This window comes from Sminthopsis crassicaudata, chromosome 5, assembly GCF_048593235.1.
Source record: "Sminthopsis crassicaudata isolate SCR6 chromosome 5, ASM4859323v1, whole genome shotgun sequence".
Lineage (NCBI taxonomy): Eukaryota > Metazoa > Chordata > Mammalia > Dasyuromorphia > Dasyuridae > Sminthopsis > Sminthopsis crassicaudata.
This window is the reverse complement of record NC_133621.1, coordinates 220183747-220200272: the sequence shown is the minus strand read 5'-3', so window position 1 is coordinate 220200272 and position 16526 is coordinate 220183747. Positions and strand designations below refer to the sequence as shown.

The following is a 16526-nucleotide window of genomic DNA, read 5'->3' as shown; positions in this document are numbered from 1 at the left end:
GATGAACACTTTCTTCTCTGCTGTTCATGGAACCTATAAAAAAATTGACCATTTATTAGGACATAAAGGCCTCAAAATCAAATGCAGAAAGACAGAAATAATAAATACATTTTTTCACATCACAATGCCATAAAAACTACATTCAATAAAAGGCCAGGGGAGAATAGACCCAAAAGTAATTGGAAACTAAATAATCTCATTCTAAAGAATGAATGGGTAAAACATCGAATCATAGTCACAATCAATAACTTCACCCAAGAGAATAACAAAAAAAAAAAAAAAAAAAAGACAAGATACTAAACTTCATGGGATGCAGGCAAATCAGTAATAAGGGGAAATTTTATATCTCTAGATGCTTACTTGACTAAAATAGAGAAATAGAAGATCAATGAAACTAGTTTTGAAACTAAAAAAGCTAGAAAAAGAACAAACCCAAAACCCCCAATCAAATGCCAAACTTGAAATTCTAAAAATAAAAGGAGAGAGTAATAAAATTGAAACTAAAAAACTATTGAATCAATAAATAAAACTGATAAATTTTTAGTTAATTTGATTAGAAAAAGGAAAGAGGAAAATCAAATTGCTAATCTCAAAAATGAAAATGGAGAACTTTCCACCAAGGAAGAGGAAATTAGAGTAATAATTAGGAGTTGTTTTGCCCAACTTTATGCCAATAAATTTGACAACCAAAGTGAAATGGAGGAAAATCTACAAAAATATAAATTGACCAGATTAACAGAAGAGGAAATAAATTATAATTTTCTGTCCCGGCCCGCGGGACTCAGTTATTTGTGGGGTACCCAGGAGAACCCAGCCTGAAAGAGAACAGGTGAGAAAGAAGAGTGAGACTAAGCAGATCCTTGTCAAGGTCTCAGTTTATTGCTCTAGGGGTACAGTCTATATAGCAAAAAGCATGAGAAAGAGAAGTAGGGTTGGGTCTGGGAAAGGAACATGGGAATGGCTGGTTCAATGAACAGGAACTTTTTGCAGTTAGGATACACAATGTTGGAACATACACAATGTTGGAACATTCTATGGTCGGCTGATTCTTGGAAGGATCATGTCCACCTGTGGTCGGCCTGATTCTCGGAACAATTTGTCTAAGGGTAAGGCCCACTTAAGGGGGAGAGACACCTGGGCTGAAGCCCTTGGCTCCCGACATCTCCCCCTTTCCTCTTTAGAAGCAAAAGATTGTATAACACAAGGGCTGGTGAAAGGCCTGTCTTAGGCTATGTGATTTGCATTATTCAAATCTATGCAGTTTCCATATATATGAGGTAAAGCAAAGTAATTAGGTAAGACAAAAGGTAACACATGAAACTGACACATAACAGCCCATAACTTAACTTGACAATACACAATAGTTCCAGTACACCAAAAAGAAGTATACATAGCATTCATTTTCAGGTCATTCTTTTTTCCATGCTTCTGTTACATTAAACATATAATCCCACATTGCAACAATCTCTGAGCATTTTCTTTTTGTATCAAGGTATACATATTTTGTAAAGAGCATTTGGTCCAATTAAATAATTTACTAATATTTCCAGTAAAACCCAAACTAGTAATAATACTATCATTAAAAAACTTGTAAGAATTGCCCTTGACATTTTAATGTATTTTGGTGAGGTAGGATCATCGTGGGCAACTATTGAGCATTTACAGTCAAAGCTTGAGAAACATCTTGTCCAGCACTGCGCAGTCTGCTGGCCAAGGTCTCAAGGTCTATTGAATTAACTATACCCAAACCAGTTCCAGCACCACCAAGTAGGGTATCATACCAGGTTCTTTTCTTTCTAACACAATTCATCCGAGGAAGAAAAGTTATATTATTGGTACAAGTTTTAGGAACTCTTATGATTGATGGAGGATGTTTTGTAGGAGGGAGAGGTGTCAGTAATAGACATTTTATCTAATAATGAGGCTTCAATACCGCTATCAAGATTTTACATGCACAATTCATCAGTTGCTTTTCAATGTTTGTCTCAGCTTGTTCTCTGCATTCAGTTGGGAAGTCCACACCCTCGGAGTCCACCAGTCCTTTAATTCTGGTATGCTGAGTCCAGTCTCTTTCCTGTGTAGCACTGCTGTATCTGATGTCAAGAGGATCTGGAACAGTCCTTTCCAGCTCGGGGTCAGTTTGTCCCCCTTCCATGTCCGAACCAGGACCCCATCTCCAAGCTAGAACTCATGCACTGTTGAAATCCTAAGGGAGGAGTCTGAGCAATAAGCCTGTTTAGTTATAAAGTTTTCAGATGTTACAGTAAAGACATAATATATTTCTTTAAAAACAAATCCTTGGTTTCAAGTATTGGATACAAGGAAGAATTTTGAATCCCTTTTGGATAAGGGTGACCATACAATAATTCATAAAGTGACAATTCCACATCTCTTCAGGGGTTTTGTTTTAATTCTTAATAAGGCAAGGGGAAGGCACTTGGTCCAGGGCAATTGTGTCTCTAATGCCAATTCAGTCAGTTGCTGTTTAATTTCCTTATCCATCCTTTCCACTTTACATGATGAGGGAGTATGCTATAGCTTGGGCCACAGATTGGAGGACCTTGGCTGTGAAACAGGTGCCTTGGCCTAAATCTGCCTGCTCCACCATCCCATACCCTGAAATGATATGCTCAAGAAGTACTTTTACAATTACTGAGGCTGTTGCCTAGGCAAGGGGAATGGCCTTCACCCAAAAGGTCAGATGGTCCACTACGACCAACAAGTATTTGAGACGCCCCACTGACAGCAGCTCGGTAAGGTCCACCTGTATGCTTTGGAAAGGCCTAATACCAGGAGGCTTTCTTCCTTTTAGACTTGTCATTGGGCTGCCTTATTCATCCTCTGACAAACAGGACACCCACTGACCAGTTGCCTTCTATTGTGTATAAGCCAGTGCCACAGACCTAGTCAGCACCACATCACACAGGTCTCGGACATTCCAATGACTGCCCTGATGTAAATGTTGGGGTACATGTCTCATACCTGCTGTGGTCAGTACCTCTCTGCCATTAGGGAGGAGCCAGTGCCCCTCTTTATTCTCCTGAGCGCCAAGGCTTTAGATTTCCTGCTTCTCTTCTGAGGTAAGGGAAAGTGGAGACATTAGAGGCATAAATGCCAGAATTAGCACCATTATCTCCTCAGTACTTATAGATTCCTCTTCTCCAGGCCACATTGCCTCCTCATCTGCAAAGCAGTTTCTCCTTATCTCAAATGAATCTCTTCTTTGGTGCCCCTGCACATGAATCACTGCAGCATTCTTAGGTAACATAAGATTAGTCAAAATTTCAGTGACCAATGTCCTGTGTGCCAATCCCTTCCCTTTACTGTTTACCATTCTCCTTTCTTCCCATATTTCTCAAATATTTGAACAATTCCCCAAGCATATTTTGAATCAGTCCTTCAAGCAATTTTAGGGCTTGATTTACTGCATATAATTCACAAATTTTGAGCTGACCACTCTTTTGGCAAGAATCCAGCTTGAACCAGAGTCAAATCTTCCCTATTAACAATAGCATAACCATTTTTTCCTTTTCCCATTAACTATTTGTGAAGAACCATCTATGAACTATTCAGTGCCTTTTAACAAAGGAACTTCCTACAAATCTTCCCTAATCTTAGTTTGGTAATCAATCACATTTGGACAATCATGTTCAAGGGACACATGTTCCCCAGGGGAAGCAGATAAGAACATGGCTGGATTAAAGTTATGGTCTTGTGAGAGTACCAAATCATCTCTTTCTAATAATGTTGCTTCATATTTTAAAATCCTTGAATCAGTTAGCCACCTCCTGGCCCCTTTGATTCAGAATTGATTGAACTTGGTGCAGGACACACTATTAAACTACCCCAAAGGTTAATTTCTCACTTTTCTTCTACCAAAAGTGCTGTGGCTGCCCTCGCCTTAATTGTGCTAATACTCCTAAAGCCACATTGTTTATTGTATTTACATATAAATGAAAAGCCTTTTCCAATGATGGCAAAAGTAAAACAGGGGCTGACGTTTAAAAACTTTGTTCCCCTTTTGAATCCTATTGAACTATATCAGGCTTCTCTTCCAACAAGTGAGTTAAAAAAGGCTTAGTTAATAATGCATATTCATCAATCCAGGTTCTACAATACTCCACCCATCCTAGAGATCCCTGCAAACTCTTTTTTGTTCTAGGCTTAGTAATCTGAAGAATCCCCTCCACCTATACAGGATCTAGTTTCTTTTTTCCCTAGGCTTATAAAATGGCCTAAATATTTTACCTCATGTTTCATAAATTGCAATTTGTCTTAAGAAATTCTCTGTCCCTGTGCTCCTAAATAATTTAACAAACTTATAGTGACTTGGACAAGGTCACTTTTTTTTTTCCGCCCTGCCACAAGAAGATCATTTACATATTGTAAGACTTTTAACAATAAGAAAATTATCCCAGAATGTTCACACAATTCTTATGTACCCATGTAGATGTTCCATAAATTGAATATTATACCAATCATTTTGCTTTTTTTTTTTAATACCCAATACACAGAAAAATCCCAAACTACATATTGTCCATAACAAAAACATTTTCAAAAGGACAAAGGCAAAAACTATTATACTTGGAGTCCCTTTAAATAGATGGCATCAATACAATTAATTAAAACTTCTATTTTCACATAAAAGAATCTGAAAAGTTCTTAAAAACATCAATTAAACATTTTTTTTTAATAAATAGCCCCATTCAGACTATATATCACACTTCTGATCATATTCTTTAAACAAAAAAACCATTATGTTTCAAAGAAACAAATATTCAGTCAATTAACATCTTGTGAGAGTAGCCTGTACCCCCCCACACACTCAACTTTACCAATTTGGTGGAAACCAGAAACAAAGGCAACTTTCCACTGCTGCCCTTCCCCCCACTCAATTTCCTACAAAGAAATTCTTCTCAAGATTTAGGCAATCATTTAATTTCCTTTCTTTTTTTTTTTTCCAACTGATTCCTTCTTGATATCATTCAAGTTTCCAATTTACTCCTATAAATCAATCCTTCATAAATCTGCATTCTCCTCTCCAGCTCCCTTCAGAACTTTTAATATTTACAATACTTAGATAACTCCATAAAACATAACAATGTTAACAAATTACCCCACATGTTTCAGAAGGTAACATACTGAATCAAACTAATACAGCTGCTTTAAAAAGTTTTCTTTCTTTTTCTTTTGTCTGAGTGCTTCAAGGCCACTAGTAGAAAGAAGCTTCCCAGGTGGCATTAAGCAGATAAGATTGTATTGTTGTTGCTCCTCTTTAGCAGACTTTGAAAATCTGTTTTTCAGAGAAAACTTCCCCACTAGTTTAAAATAGTCAAGTTTTTTCTTTTACTTACAAATTGGCACAACAGGTTAAAAAGTTTAAAATCACAAACAATTTTTATATTAAGTAACATTAAAATAATCAATTCCCAAATTTCTTAATCATTGTTTTTAAAATTTAACAAAGCTCTTAAATCACCAAAGCAAACTAGAGGCTTTTCCTAGGACCCCTGCCGCAAGAGAGAAGTTTGTTTCACCTTGAACATTCTTCCCTCCCAGAATCCAAATAGAGCTTCCCTAAACTTCAAAGCCCATTTTAATGCATTTCTCAGCCTTCACAGGGAATGCCTAGATATTCCATGATTTAAGACCACTCTGAAAGAATTACTATTCTGAATGAATTCCAATTTCCCCAATTCAGCCTGATATTTTTCTAAGCCTGCAACACAGAGGCTGAATTCTTATCTCTTACTAGCTTGTTAACTTTTAACACAGAACAGAAGCAATCCAAAGCAGACATACACACATAGACAAACACAAAACTCTATTTTCACCTTTTACATACAGATTTAAATCTGATGTACCCAAATAGTCCTGGGATAAACATGGGAGGTGGTGGATGTGGAGCTCTTTTTGGGGGATCCGGCATTTTAATTATAATAGACGGAGGTTTGGAAGGATTTTTATCAGCTGAAGGAATAGAGGTTAAAGAGCCTGCTCCGGATAAGGGGCGGAGGCAAAACTCCACAACTGGTAAGAGCTGCAGTTTATCTGACTCTCTGGGGGCCTCTTCTAGGATTTCATGAATCAAGCCCCAGTGAGAAAAAACTGTCCTGGGAATTGCCTCAGGGCCCTCCTTGTAAGGCAGTGAAGGGGGAGCAGCCACTGGGCTTGAAGCCGGGAGGACGATGGTCTTTGTAAGCACAGTTTGCAGGGAAGAAAGTGCAGTGGAAAGCTATAAAAAAAAAAAAAAAAAAAAAAAAAAAAAAAAAAAAAAAAAAAAAAAAAAAAAGAACCTAAATCTTTTTTCTTTACTCTAACCTCTCTTTCTCTGAGGGATGCTTTAAGGTCTTTTGTAAAAACCTGCTCTTTAGATAACTTATACCAAATCTTTTTTCTTTACTCTAACTCCTCTTTCTCTGAGGGATGCTGTAAGGTCTTTTATAAAAACCTGCTCTTTAAATAACTTATGGCCCATTCTTATGAGACGGACGAAACTACTCACCAAGGACGGAAGACTTTCATGAGCGGTGAAAGCGGTCCTTGCAACTTCTCAGGGGTCGCGACAACTTCTTCGGGTGGGGGTCCGTCTGGCAAGGGTCCATACCTCGAAATCCACATTGGGCGCCATTTGTCCCGGCCCGCAGGACTCAGTTATTCGTGGGGTACCCAGGAGAACCCAGCCTGAAAGAGAACGGGCGAGAAAGAAGAGTGAGACCAAGCAGATCCTTGTCAAGGTCTCAGTTTATTGCTCTAGGGGTACAGTCTATATAGCAAAAAGCATGAGAAAGAGAAGTAGGGTTGGGTCTGGGAAAGGAACATGGGAATGGCTGGTTCAATGAACAGGAACATTTTGCAGTTAGGATACACAATGTTGGAACATACACAATGTTGGAACATTCTATGGTCGGCTGATTCTTGGAAGGATCATGCCCACCTGTGGTCGGCCTGATTCTCGGAACAATTTGTCTAAGGGTAAGGCCCACTTAGGGGGGGAGAGACACCTGGGCTGAAGCCCTTGGCTCCCGACAATTTTCTTTCTCTGTGTTTCTGTCTTTTGGCTTGACAATCAGCACCATATTTGTGTCATAAAAGGAATTTAGCAGGGCTCATTGTTCACCTATATTTTCACATTTTTCACATCATTGGAATTCAGGGTTCTTTAAAGGTTTTGTTGAATTAATTTGTAAATTTTTCTGGCCCTCGAGATTTTTTCAAAAGAAGTCCATTGATAATTTGTTCAAAAGTTATTAAACTATTTTATTTTCCCTTCTGTTAATCTGAGCAATTTATATTTTTGTAAATATTCATCTATTTTGATTAGATTGTAGATTGATTGGCATAAAGTTGGGTAAAGTAACTCCTAATTACTGCTCTAATTTCCTCTTCATTGGTAATTATGGAGATCACTGTCTGAGACAATGTGCCAACAGCAATGGGATGTCACTCTTCCTCCATTACCTATCTCACTTCTATAAAGCAAACTTATGTCTGTATGATGCTATTTCTCCTGCTTCCATTCTCTATGGCTACTGGCCCCAGAGCTGCCTGTTTTAAGCCTTTTGTTCAAGTTGATTACAATAGAGATTCATTAGTGAGTTTTAAACTTGGGTTTCCCAAGGGATTTTTTTTGTTTGTGAATTCAGTTGGTCTCCAAGCACCTAAAGCACATTAGATAGAGAAAACAAATATGCTCTGCAGTTGTTGTACAGTTTGGAGGGAATCCTGTCTCCTTATGCAGACAGGTCTGATCAAATCAAAAGAAAAGCAGGACATGAGAGGTCATTCTCTCTCTAATGTGTTCTGTTTTTTCAGCAACATATAGCATATCGATGTACTTCCTGCCTTTAAAACAGGACAAAATCTCTGATATTGCTTGATTTTACACTTGCTAGAGAGAAAATATTCTATTCTAGAATTATATTCTAGAATATGAGAACCTAGGTGATCTCCAATCTTCCTGTTAGGGTGATATCATGGAATTGTAAGATTATGTGGCCAAAGGTAAGTATATAATTTTCCACTAATTCCTATCAGCATAGCTTTTAGTCTTTCCAGGGACTTTTAGACTAACATTGTTCACAGAGAGCAGTAGTATGGGCAGGAAAGTAAGTTAGATAATGGCTTTCTATATCACTACCTTCCCTTTTTTTAGGGATACAACAGTTCCAGAAATTAGACCTTTGATGGAAAGCAAGAAAAAAAGAGAATAAGGGGAAATTTATCAAATATATGTTTAAGACAGAAAATAAACATTTCTGAAAAGCTATTCTTATTTTGTATATGACCCTTGACATGTACTCTTGGGGAGAGTAATTTCCCAAGGCCAGCATAATACCAATATATATTACATAGTGCTTTTTGAAATTTGATGGGTCTATGGTAGGATCCCACCAAAAGCTATCTCCCCACTGTCATGATGAACATTTACTAAAATTTCACAATGTCATGTAAATGAGCAATCTAAGTCACTAAATACATAAGCATTCCTGAAACAATTAATACACAAAGTAATTTCTTAACTGTACAAAAGTATAAATTAGTTAAAATACCCTTTCTAGCTAATACCTAGCTTATAAAATGACTCAGATAAGAAAAAGTGTAGGAAGGTTGGAAAAGTAACTTTGAAGGTGTGGCATTCACTAGTCGGGGAAAGGAGAAATACAATAGGGTCCACAGAGTACAATATAAAATTACTAGCATCTTGGAAATGGGGATTACAAAAGAATGGGTAGGCAGATCAAAAAATAATACTCTTTGAGGCTATAGTTTGGGCAGAGATGCTCTCTAATGGTATTTTGAAGCTCTGGTGATGCGGGTAAATATTTTATTTTTCATATAGTCATGGTTCCAGTCAACCTGGATAAGAAACCTTTCTTGTGAAGGGGCCTTTAACATTGTATCCTGCAGTATACAACATGGTTAGTTAGCCCAAAATGACCCAAACCACTTTATAGCTGTAATAATGAATCTCCATTTCTCCAGGCTCAGGGGGAAGACTCCTCAGGATTCTTGATGGATAATATATTACAAAAGTCAAATAAAGGGTATCTATATAACTTATTGGGATTGCTTGAGGAAACCTATTTTAATGCAGAATGAATTTTTTTTTAAAAAATACAGAAGGTAAATCCTTGTTCAGCTATTGAATATCATGACTTAAATTGGAAAAATATTATGGGAGTGGGTAGATGGCACAGTGAATAGAGCCCAAGTGGCCCTGGAGTCATGAGGAACTGAATTCAAAGCCAACCTCAGACCTTTACTGGCTGAATGAGGATAGGCAAATCACTTTACCATGGTTGCTTCCAAAAAATAGAAAGAAAAAGAATTGTGATCAAGTCCTTCTCCAACCTGAGGAAAGTTTTCTGTAGTCTGGTCTTAGAATCTCATGTAGAGAGATATTGAATGGCGGCAATATCAAAAAATAGACAAAATGCTCGTAAAGGATATACTTATGTAAAGGATGATACTTATTACTATAGGCAAAAGAAATGTCCACAAAAATGAAACAGAAGAGCCCATGCTTCCTGAAAACAGGGTATGTAATAAAATAATCAGGTAGAATGACCAAATCTCAGGAGTCAGAGTACTATTCCCAAATCCCTTTTGTTGTATCATCACACAGATCATCAACCAATTCCAAGAAGGAAAAAAAAGAATTGTGGGCTTAACACTAAAAAAAAAAGTATATTTTTTAAATCCAGCAAGTTCCATGGATTGTCCAGAATGGAATCTAGTATCTCTTGCTCTGATGACCTAATTTTCATGAATGTTGACTCTCATCCATACATAGGTGAATTACCTGAGTGAACTTTCTTTTTTAACATGTGCTGCATAATATTTCTGCCTCCTTTTGAGGATTATTTTCCTTTGGATGAGTTTCCTTACCGAAAAATGAAAGCAACCCTAAGAAAATTGAAACATGAATTTTTCAACCTTGGCAGTGTTAGTTAATGAAAGGAAGGGCATGAAAGAAGGAGGAAGGGTAAATATTTCAGAGGGAAGAAAGAATAGTTTAAGGTGGCACAGTGGGCCCTAGGTGTCAGTAGTGGGAATTTCTCTGAAAGATAAGTTCCTACAAAGTAACAATTCTGGATCAAGATCACTCTCTATAGAATCTTTTCTATAAAATCTAAACAAAGGAGGATTCACATATACAGGCAACCAAGACTTTTCTTTAATGCCTCTAATGATGTTTGCAACACTGAATTCTGCACTGTGTGAACTGGTCATTCTGAGATGAAGCATCTTTACTTCCCAATATACAGGCAGAATTTACCTTAGGGATCTTTTTGGGAAATATTTTGCAGCAATCAAGGAAAATCCATTCTTATAACTGAGTTTTTCCAAGAAGCCTAAGCCAAGACATCATGCATGAAAACTGAATGCAGATGAGAAACATATTTTTGGCTATGAAATAGGATAAAGTTATAAGTGGGAAAAAATATGTTCAGATTCTGCTCAAAGAAAGTTAGATTGCTTGTCCTTTGACCTTACTATCACAGGAATGAAGTGAATAGAGGAGATGACATTTACAAAGATGCAAATTATCACTGGGAATAGTTGATGGTGGACTATGGTGACTTCTCACTGGAGTGCACCACTGGGATGGAGCACACAATCTATTCCTTTCTGAAATCAACCTAGGATGTATAGTGATCACAACAAGGATCCTGAAATATAGGGGGAATACCATCAGGATCTTGTTGTTACGAGCAAGCATCCAGCTCTTAAGTAGGGAAAGAGAAATGTTTAAGTTACATTCTCCAATGTCCAGAGCCTTTACAGAAATAATCCTATCTTTTGAGAAACAATTACATAGAAAGGATGTAGATGGAAAGATGCTATTTCCCTTTTTTTTTTTTTCTTTCTCATGGATCTTCCCTTTTGATCATATTTTTATTTCACAAAATGACTAATATGGAAATGTCTTTAAAATGATTGTGCATGTATAAACTACACAATAAGGGCAGGAGAAACTTGGAACTCAAAATCTTTCAAAAATTGAATGTGGAAAACATAACTGGGAGAGATTATTAAATTGGTAGTAATGAAGAAACTATAATAAAAAGCACCCTAGATAATAAACAAATTATATGTTTTTACAAAGAATGAAAGAGAAAAAAGAAAGAAATCCACCTCAACTTCCCTGCCTCCCTGAATTAATGGACCAAATCTTACATTTCCTATGAGGCCATTCCTGCCAATGAATGTTGCCTCCCTCACTCTACACTGAAAATGTTAAACATACTGTTACCTTAAAAAATATGGGATAAATAAATATAACCAATCTTCAGGTCAATCTTGAGAAGCAAAATAGATGGTAGTATCCATATTGTAGTTATACATGCCCCACTTCCACTTTCAAAAATTCCTCTGCAACTACTGGATAATAGTAATAGTAATATATCCCTTTGTAAAATTTAAACATTTCACACACGACAGAAATTGGAAGAAATTTTGCAAACAAACCATCTGAGTGCTTATGCATGCCTTGTGAATACAATTGGGAGTGAAGAAATGCCTCCTATAAGTGGTTTATTTATAAACAAATGGGCTGAAGGCAAATAAACCCGTGCACTTTCAAGTTTTCAACTGGGAGGGATGTGGAAGGTGTGCTCCTTCCCTGGCTGTGGCTATCTCCTCTCTAGGAAATTATGCTTCTTCCCTGCACAACTGCTGTCCCCAAACATCACTTGGTGCTCCTCCAGCAACATAATGTTCATCTGTTCCCCTCCTTCCTCAGTCCTATTAATACTGTCCACCTCTGGTAAATGTTCTCTTAAACAATCTGCAAAGTCCAAAATTTGTTGGAGATCTAACCTTCTATAGGGAAGTTACTCCCTTCACATTAATACCTATGGTTACACTGTCACCTGCTCCATCAACATCTTTTTCCATAAAAAATTTGTACCCAATTCTTTTATAGTTATGCTTCCCATTACGGACCCATAAGACTGATTTCCTCTGATTATTAATCTGTTACTATAAAGCAGGGGCATGGTGAACAATTTTTATTTAAGAAAACATGTAATCAGAAAGAGTAGAATGGAACTAAGAGATCATGGCTTTTAGGTATTAAATACACATAAATAATCATAGATGGAGGAAAATGCATGATAGACTGAGTCATATGTGGATGGGTTCAGGTAGAGATTCCGAAAGGCCTTCCGCTTTCTTTGTTACTTTGCTAAAAATTATGGGCACTGATGTTTTCCCATTAATTATTCAATCTCTCTCTCTCCCCCTCTCTCTCTTTCTCTCTCTCCCTCTTTTTCTTCTCTCTCTCTCTCTCTCTCTCTCTCTCTCTCTCTCTCTCTCTCTCTCTCTCTCTCTCTCTCTCTCTCTTCTCTCTCTCTCTCTCTCTCTCTCTCTCTCTCTCTCTCTCTCTCTCTCTCTGTCTGTCTTGTTCTCTGTCTGTCTGTCTTTGTCTCTATCTCATAGTCTCCCTATTTCTCTCTGTGTGTGTCTCTGTTTCTCTCTGTGTATCTCTCTCTATGTGTCTCTATTTCTCTCTTTCTGTTTCTCTCTCAGGTCTATTGAAAGATAGAATTCAAAAATGAAAAATCACACAGGCATAACTTTATTCATTCTTCGGGGAGTAACAGATGATCCACAGATGCAGATTCTGCTTTTTGTATTTATGTTTCTGACCTACATGCTGGCTGTAACTGGGAATTTATAATCATCATCCTCACTCTGGTGAATCCCCTCCTTAAAACCCCCATGTACTTTTTCCTCAGGAATCTTTCCTTCTTAGAATTGCTATTGACAACTGTCTGTGTTCCCAGATTCCTGTATACCGTGATAACTGGGGATGATACTGTGAGCTATAATGCATGTTTTACTCAGATATTTTTTGTAATCCTTCCTGCTGCTTCAGAGTTTTTTCTCTTGGCTGCCATGTCTTATGACCGCTATGTGGCTATCTGCAAACCTTTGCATTATGCAGCTATCATAAACAACAGAGTCTGTAACCAGCTACTCTTGGGTTCTTGGGTGTCTGGGTTGATCATCCTGCTTCCACCATTTGGCTTAGCTCTTCAACTAGATTTTTGTGACTCCAATATCATTGACCATTTTCACTGTGAAGTAACTCCATTAATGGAGATAGCATGCTCTGATACACAGCTCCTAGAAAGGATGATTTTAGTCTCTGCTGTATTGACACTCATCAGCACCTTAGTGTTAGTGGTACTATCTTATGCCTATATTGGCAGGACTATTCTGAGTTTCCCCTCAGCTGAGCAAAGGAAAAAAGCCTTTTCAACTTGTTCCTCTCATATGATTGTTGTCTCATTGGCTTATGGATGCTGCATCTTCATCTATATCAAATCTTCTGCAAAAGAAGGGGTGGCTTTGAATAAGGTAGTGGCAGTATTTGGACTCTCATTGGCACCAATAATGAATCCATGTATTTATACCCTGAGGAATAAACAAGTGATAAAAGCTTTTAAAGATACATTGAAAAAGATTGCTTTGATTTCAAAGCTATAAGGCAATTGATATTCAGGAGCAATATTAATAAAGTAAAACCCAAAGAGGACATGAGAAAATAATGATGAATGTTGGAAGGGATGTGGGAAAACTGGGACACTGATGCATTGTTGGTGGAGTTGTGAAATAATCCAACCATTCTGGAGAGCAATCTGGAAATATACCCAAAATGTTATCAAACTTTTCATACCCTTTGATCCAGCAGTCCTATTACTGGGCTTATATACCAAAGAAATACTAAAGAAGGGAAAGGGACCTATATGTGCCAAAATGTTTGTGGCAGCTCTTTTTGTAGTGCCTAGAAACTGGAAAATGAATGGATGCTCATCAATTGGAGAATGTTTGGGTAAATTATGGTATATGAATGATATGGAATATTATTGCTCTGTAAGAAATGACCAGCAGGATGAATACAGAGAGATTTGGCGAGACTTGCATGAACTGATGCTGAGTGAAATGAGCAGAACCAGGAGATCACTATACACTTCAACAACAATACTATATGAAGATATATTCTGATTGAAGTGGATATCTTCAACATAAAGAAGATCTAATTCACTTCCAGTTGATCAAAGATGGACAGAAACAGCTACACCCAGAGAAGGAACACTGGAAATTAAGTGTAAAGTGTTTGCACTATTGTCTTTCTACACAGGTTACTTATATCTTTGGGATCCAATTCTTACTGTGCAACAAGAAATTTGGTTTTACACACATATATTGTACCTAGGTTATACTGTAACACATTAACTATGTATGGGATTGCCTGTCATCTAGGGGAGGGAATAGAGGGAGGGAGGGGAAAATTTGGAAAAATGAATATAAGGGATAATGTTGTTAAAAAAATACCCATGCATATGTACTGTCAAAAAAATTATACTTATAAAATTAATTTTAAATTTTTTTAAAAAGTAAAACCCAAATTCTTTGAGTTCTTTGTTCTAGTTTCTGTGATCCAATTCATTCTCTTAATAATATCCCCTTAGAACTAATGAAAAAAAAGTCAGATGAAGGTGGTCTAAGTGTACCTGATCTAAAGCTATATTATATAGCAGCTGTCACCAAAACCATTTGGTATTGGCTAAGAAATAGACCGGTCGATCAGTGGAACAGATTAGATACAAAGGACAAAAAAGGGTACATCTATAGCAATCTAGTCTTTGACAAACCCAAAGATACCAGCATTAGGGATAAAAAGTCATTATTTGGAAAAAACTGTTGGGAAAACTGGAAATTAGTAGGGCAGAAATTAGATATGGATCCACACTTAACACCATATACCAAGATAAGATCAAAATGGGTCCATGACTTAGGCATAAAGAATGAGATAATAAATAGATTAGAGGAACAGAGAATAGTCTACCTCTCAGACCTGTGGAGGAGGAAGGAATTTATGACCAGAGGAGAACTAGAGATCATTATTGATCACAAAATAGAAGATTTTGATTACATCAAACTAAAAAGTTTCTGTACAAACAATACTAATGCAAACAAGATTAGAAGGGAAGTAACAAATTGGGAAAATATTTTTTAAAGTTAAAGGTTCTGATAAAGGTCTCATTTCCAAAATATATAGAGAATTGATCCTAATTTATAAGAAATCAAACCATTCTCCAATTGATAAATGGTCAAAGAACATGAACAGACAATTCTCAGATGATGAAATTGAAACTATATCCACTCATATGAAAAAGTGTTCCAAATCACTACTGATCAGAGAAATGCAAATTAAGACAACTCTGAGATACCACTACACACCTGTCAGATTGGCTAAGATGACAGGAACAAATAATGATGAATGTTGGAGGGGATGTGAGAAAACTGGGACACTAATACATTGTTGGTGGAGTTGTGAAAGAATCCAGCCATTCTGGAGAGCAATTTGGAACTATGCCCAAAAAGTTATCAAACTGTGCATACCCTTTGATCCAGCATTGCTGCTATTGGGCTTATATCCCAAAGAAATACTGAGGAGGGGAAAGGGATCTGTATGTTCCAAAATGTTTGTGGCAGCTCTTTTCGTAGTGGCTAGAAACTGGAAGATGAATGGATGTCCATCAATTGGAGAATGGTTGGGTAAATTATGGTATATGAAGGTTATGGAATATTATTGCTCTGTAAGAAATGACCAGCAGGATGAATACAGAGAGGCTTGGAGAGACTTGCATGAACTGATGCTGAGTGAAATGAATAGAACCAGAAGATCACTGTACACTTCAATGTTGTATGAAGATGTATTCTGATGGAAGTGGGATAATATTATAAAAAAAATTACTCGTGCATATATACTGTGAAAAAAAATATAAATAAAAAAATAATATCCCCTTAATCACAGAACCAAAATTTACAGTTCTTTTTTTGTCTTATCTAAAACTTCTTGATGATTGAAACTTCCTCCTCCAGGCTCTATCAGTTTTTTCCAAGGATTTCACTTGCTTTCAACCTTCTCACTCACATACTTCATTTCTAAAAAGTCAATTGAACATTTCAAATCAACTACAAATAAAGCATCTATTCTCAAAAGTACTTAGTAGGAAATATGCATTTATTAAATGCCTGTTGTGTATCAGGCACTGTACTGAGTACCAAGATCCAGATATAAAAATGAAAGCCAAATTTTGCCCCACAGGAAGTTAAAATCAAATGGGAAAAAGATCTAGTATTCTGCATGTGAGTATTATGGAGAAGTAAGTCAGAAAAGTCCCAAAGTAGTACAGTCTACTGAGAAATAAAGGAATGTATGAACTCAACTCTCTCCTTAATTGGACATTTGGAATTCATGGCTTCACCATCCAGTCAAAGGCAGAGGGTAGTGATAGATTACTAAGGTAGATGAGATTATATATGGTGATTAAATCTTCCCAATAATAAGCTTTCTGGGGCCTATTATGAATTTCAGACAGAGAATATACAAAATAGCAGAGTACCTACAGATCTATGTTATAATACATGGAAGTTCAAATGCTAGGACCTTTGGTGTGAATTGTTATGTTGGAATTTAGGCTTAAAATCTTGGAAGGTAAAAC

At 36.9% G+C, this 16526-nt stretch overlaps 1 protein-coding gene and 1 long non-coding RNA gene across 2 annotated transcripts; one reads left to right on the top strand and one right to left on the bottom strand.

The window, feature by feature from the left end:
* Positions 1–857: 857 nt before the first annotated feature.
* On the bottom strand, positions 858–7012 carry LOC141544205 (uncharacterized). Its single transcript, XR_012482555.1, has 2 exons — positions 6506–7012; positions 858–6235 (listed from the first exon to the last, which is right to left on the bottom strand). It is a non-coding gene; the product is annotated as an uncharacterized LOC141544205 (long non-coding RNA).
* Positions 7013–12562: 5550 nt separating this feature from the next.
* On the top strand, positions 12563–13500 carry LOC141542766 (olfactory receptor 6C2-like). The gene is given in 2 exon segments (XM_074267350.1): positions 12563–12683; positions 12686–13500. Coding segments are annotated over 2 exon segments (936 nt in total).
* Positions 13501–16526: the final 3026 nt, after the last annotated feature.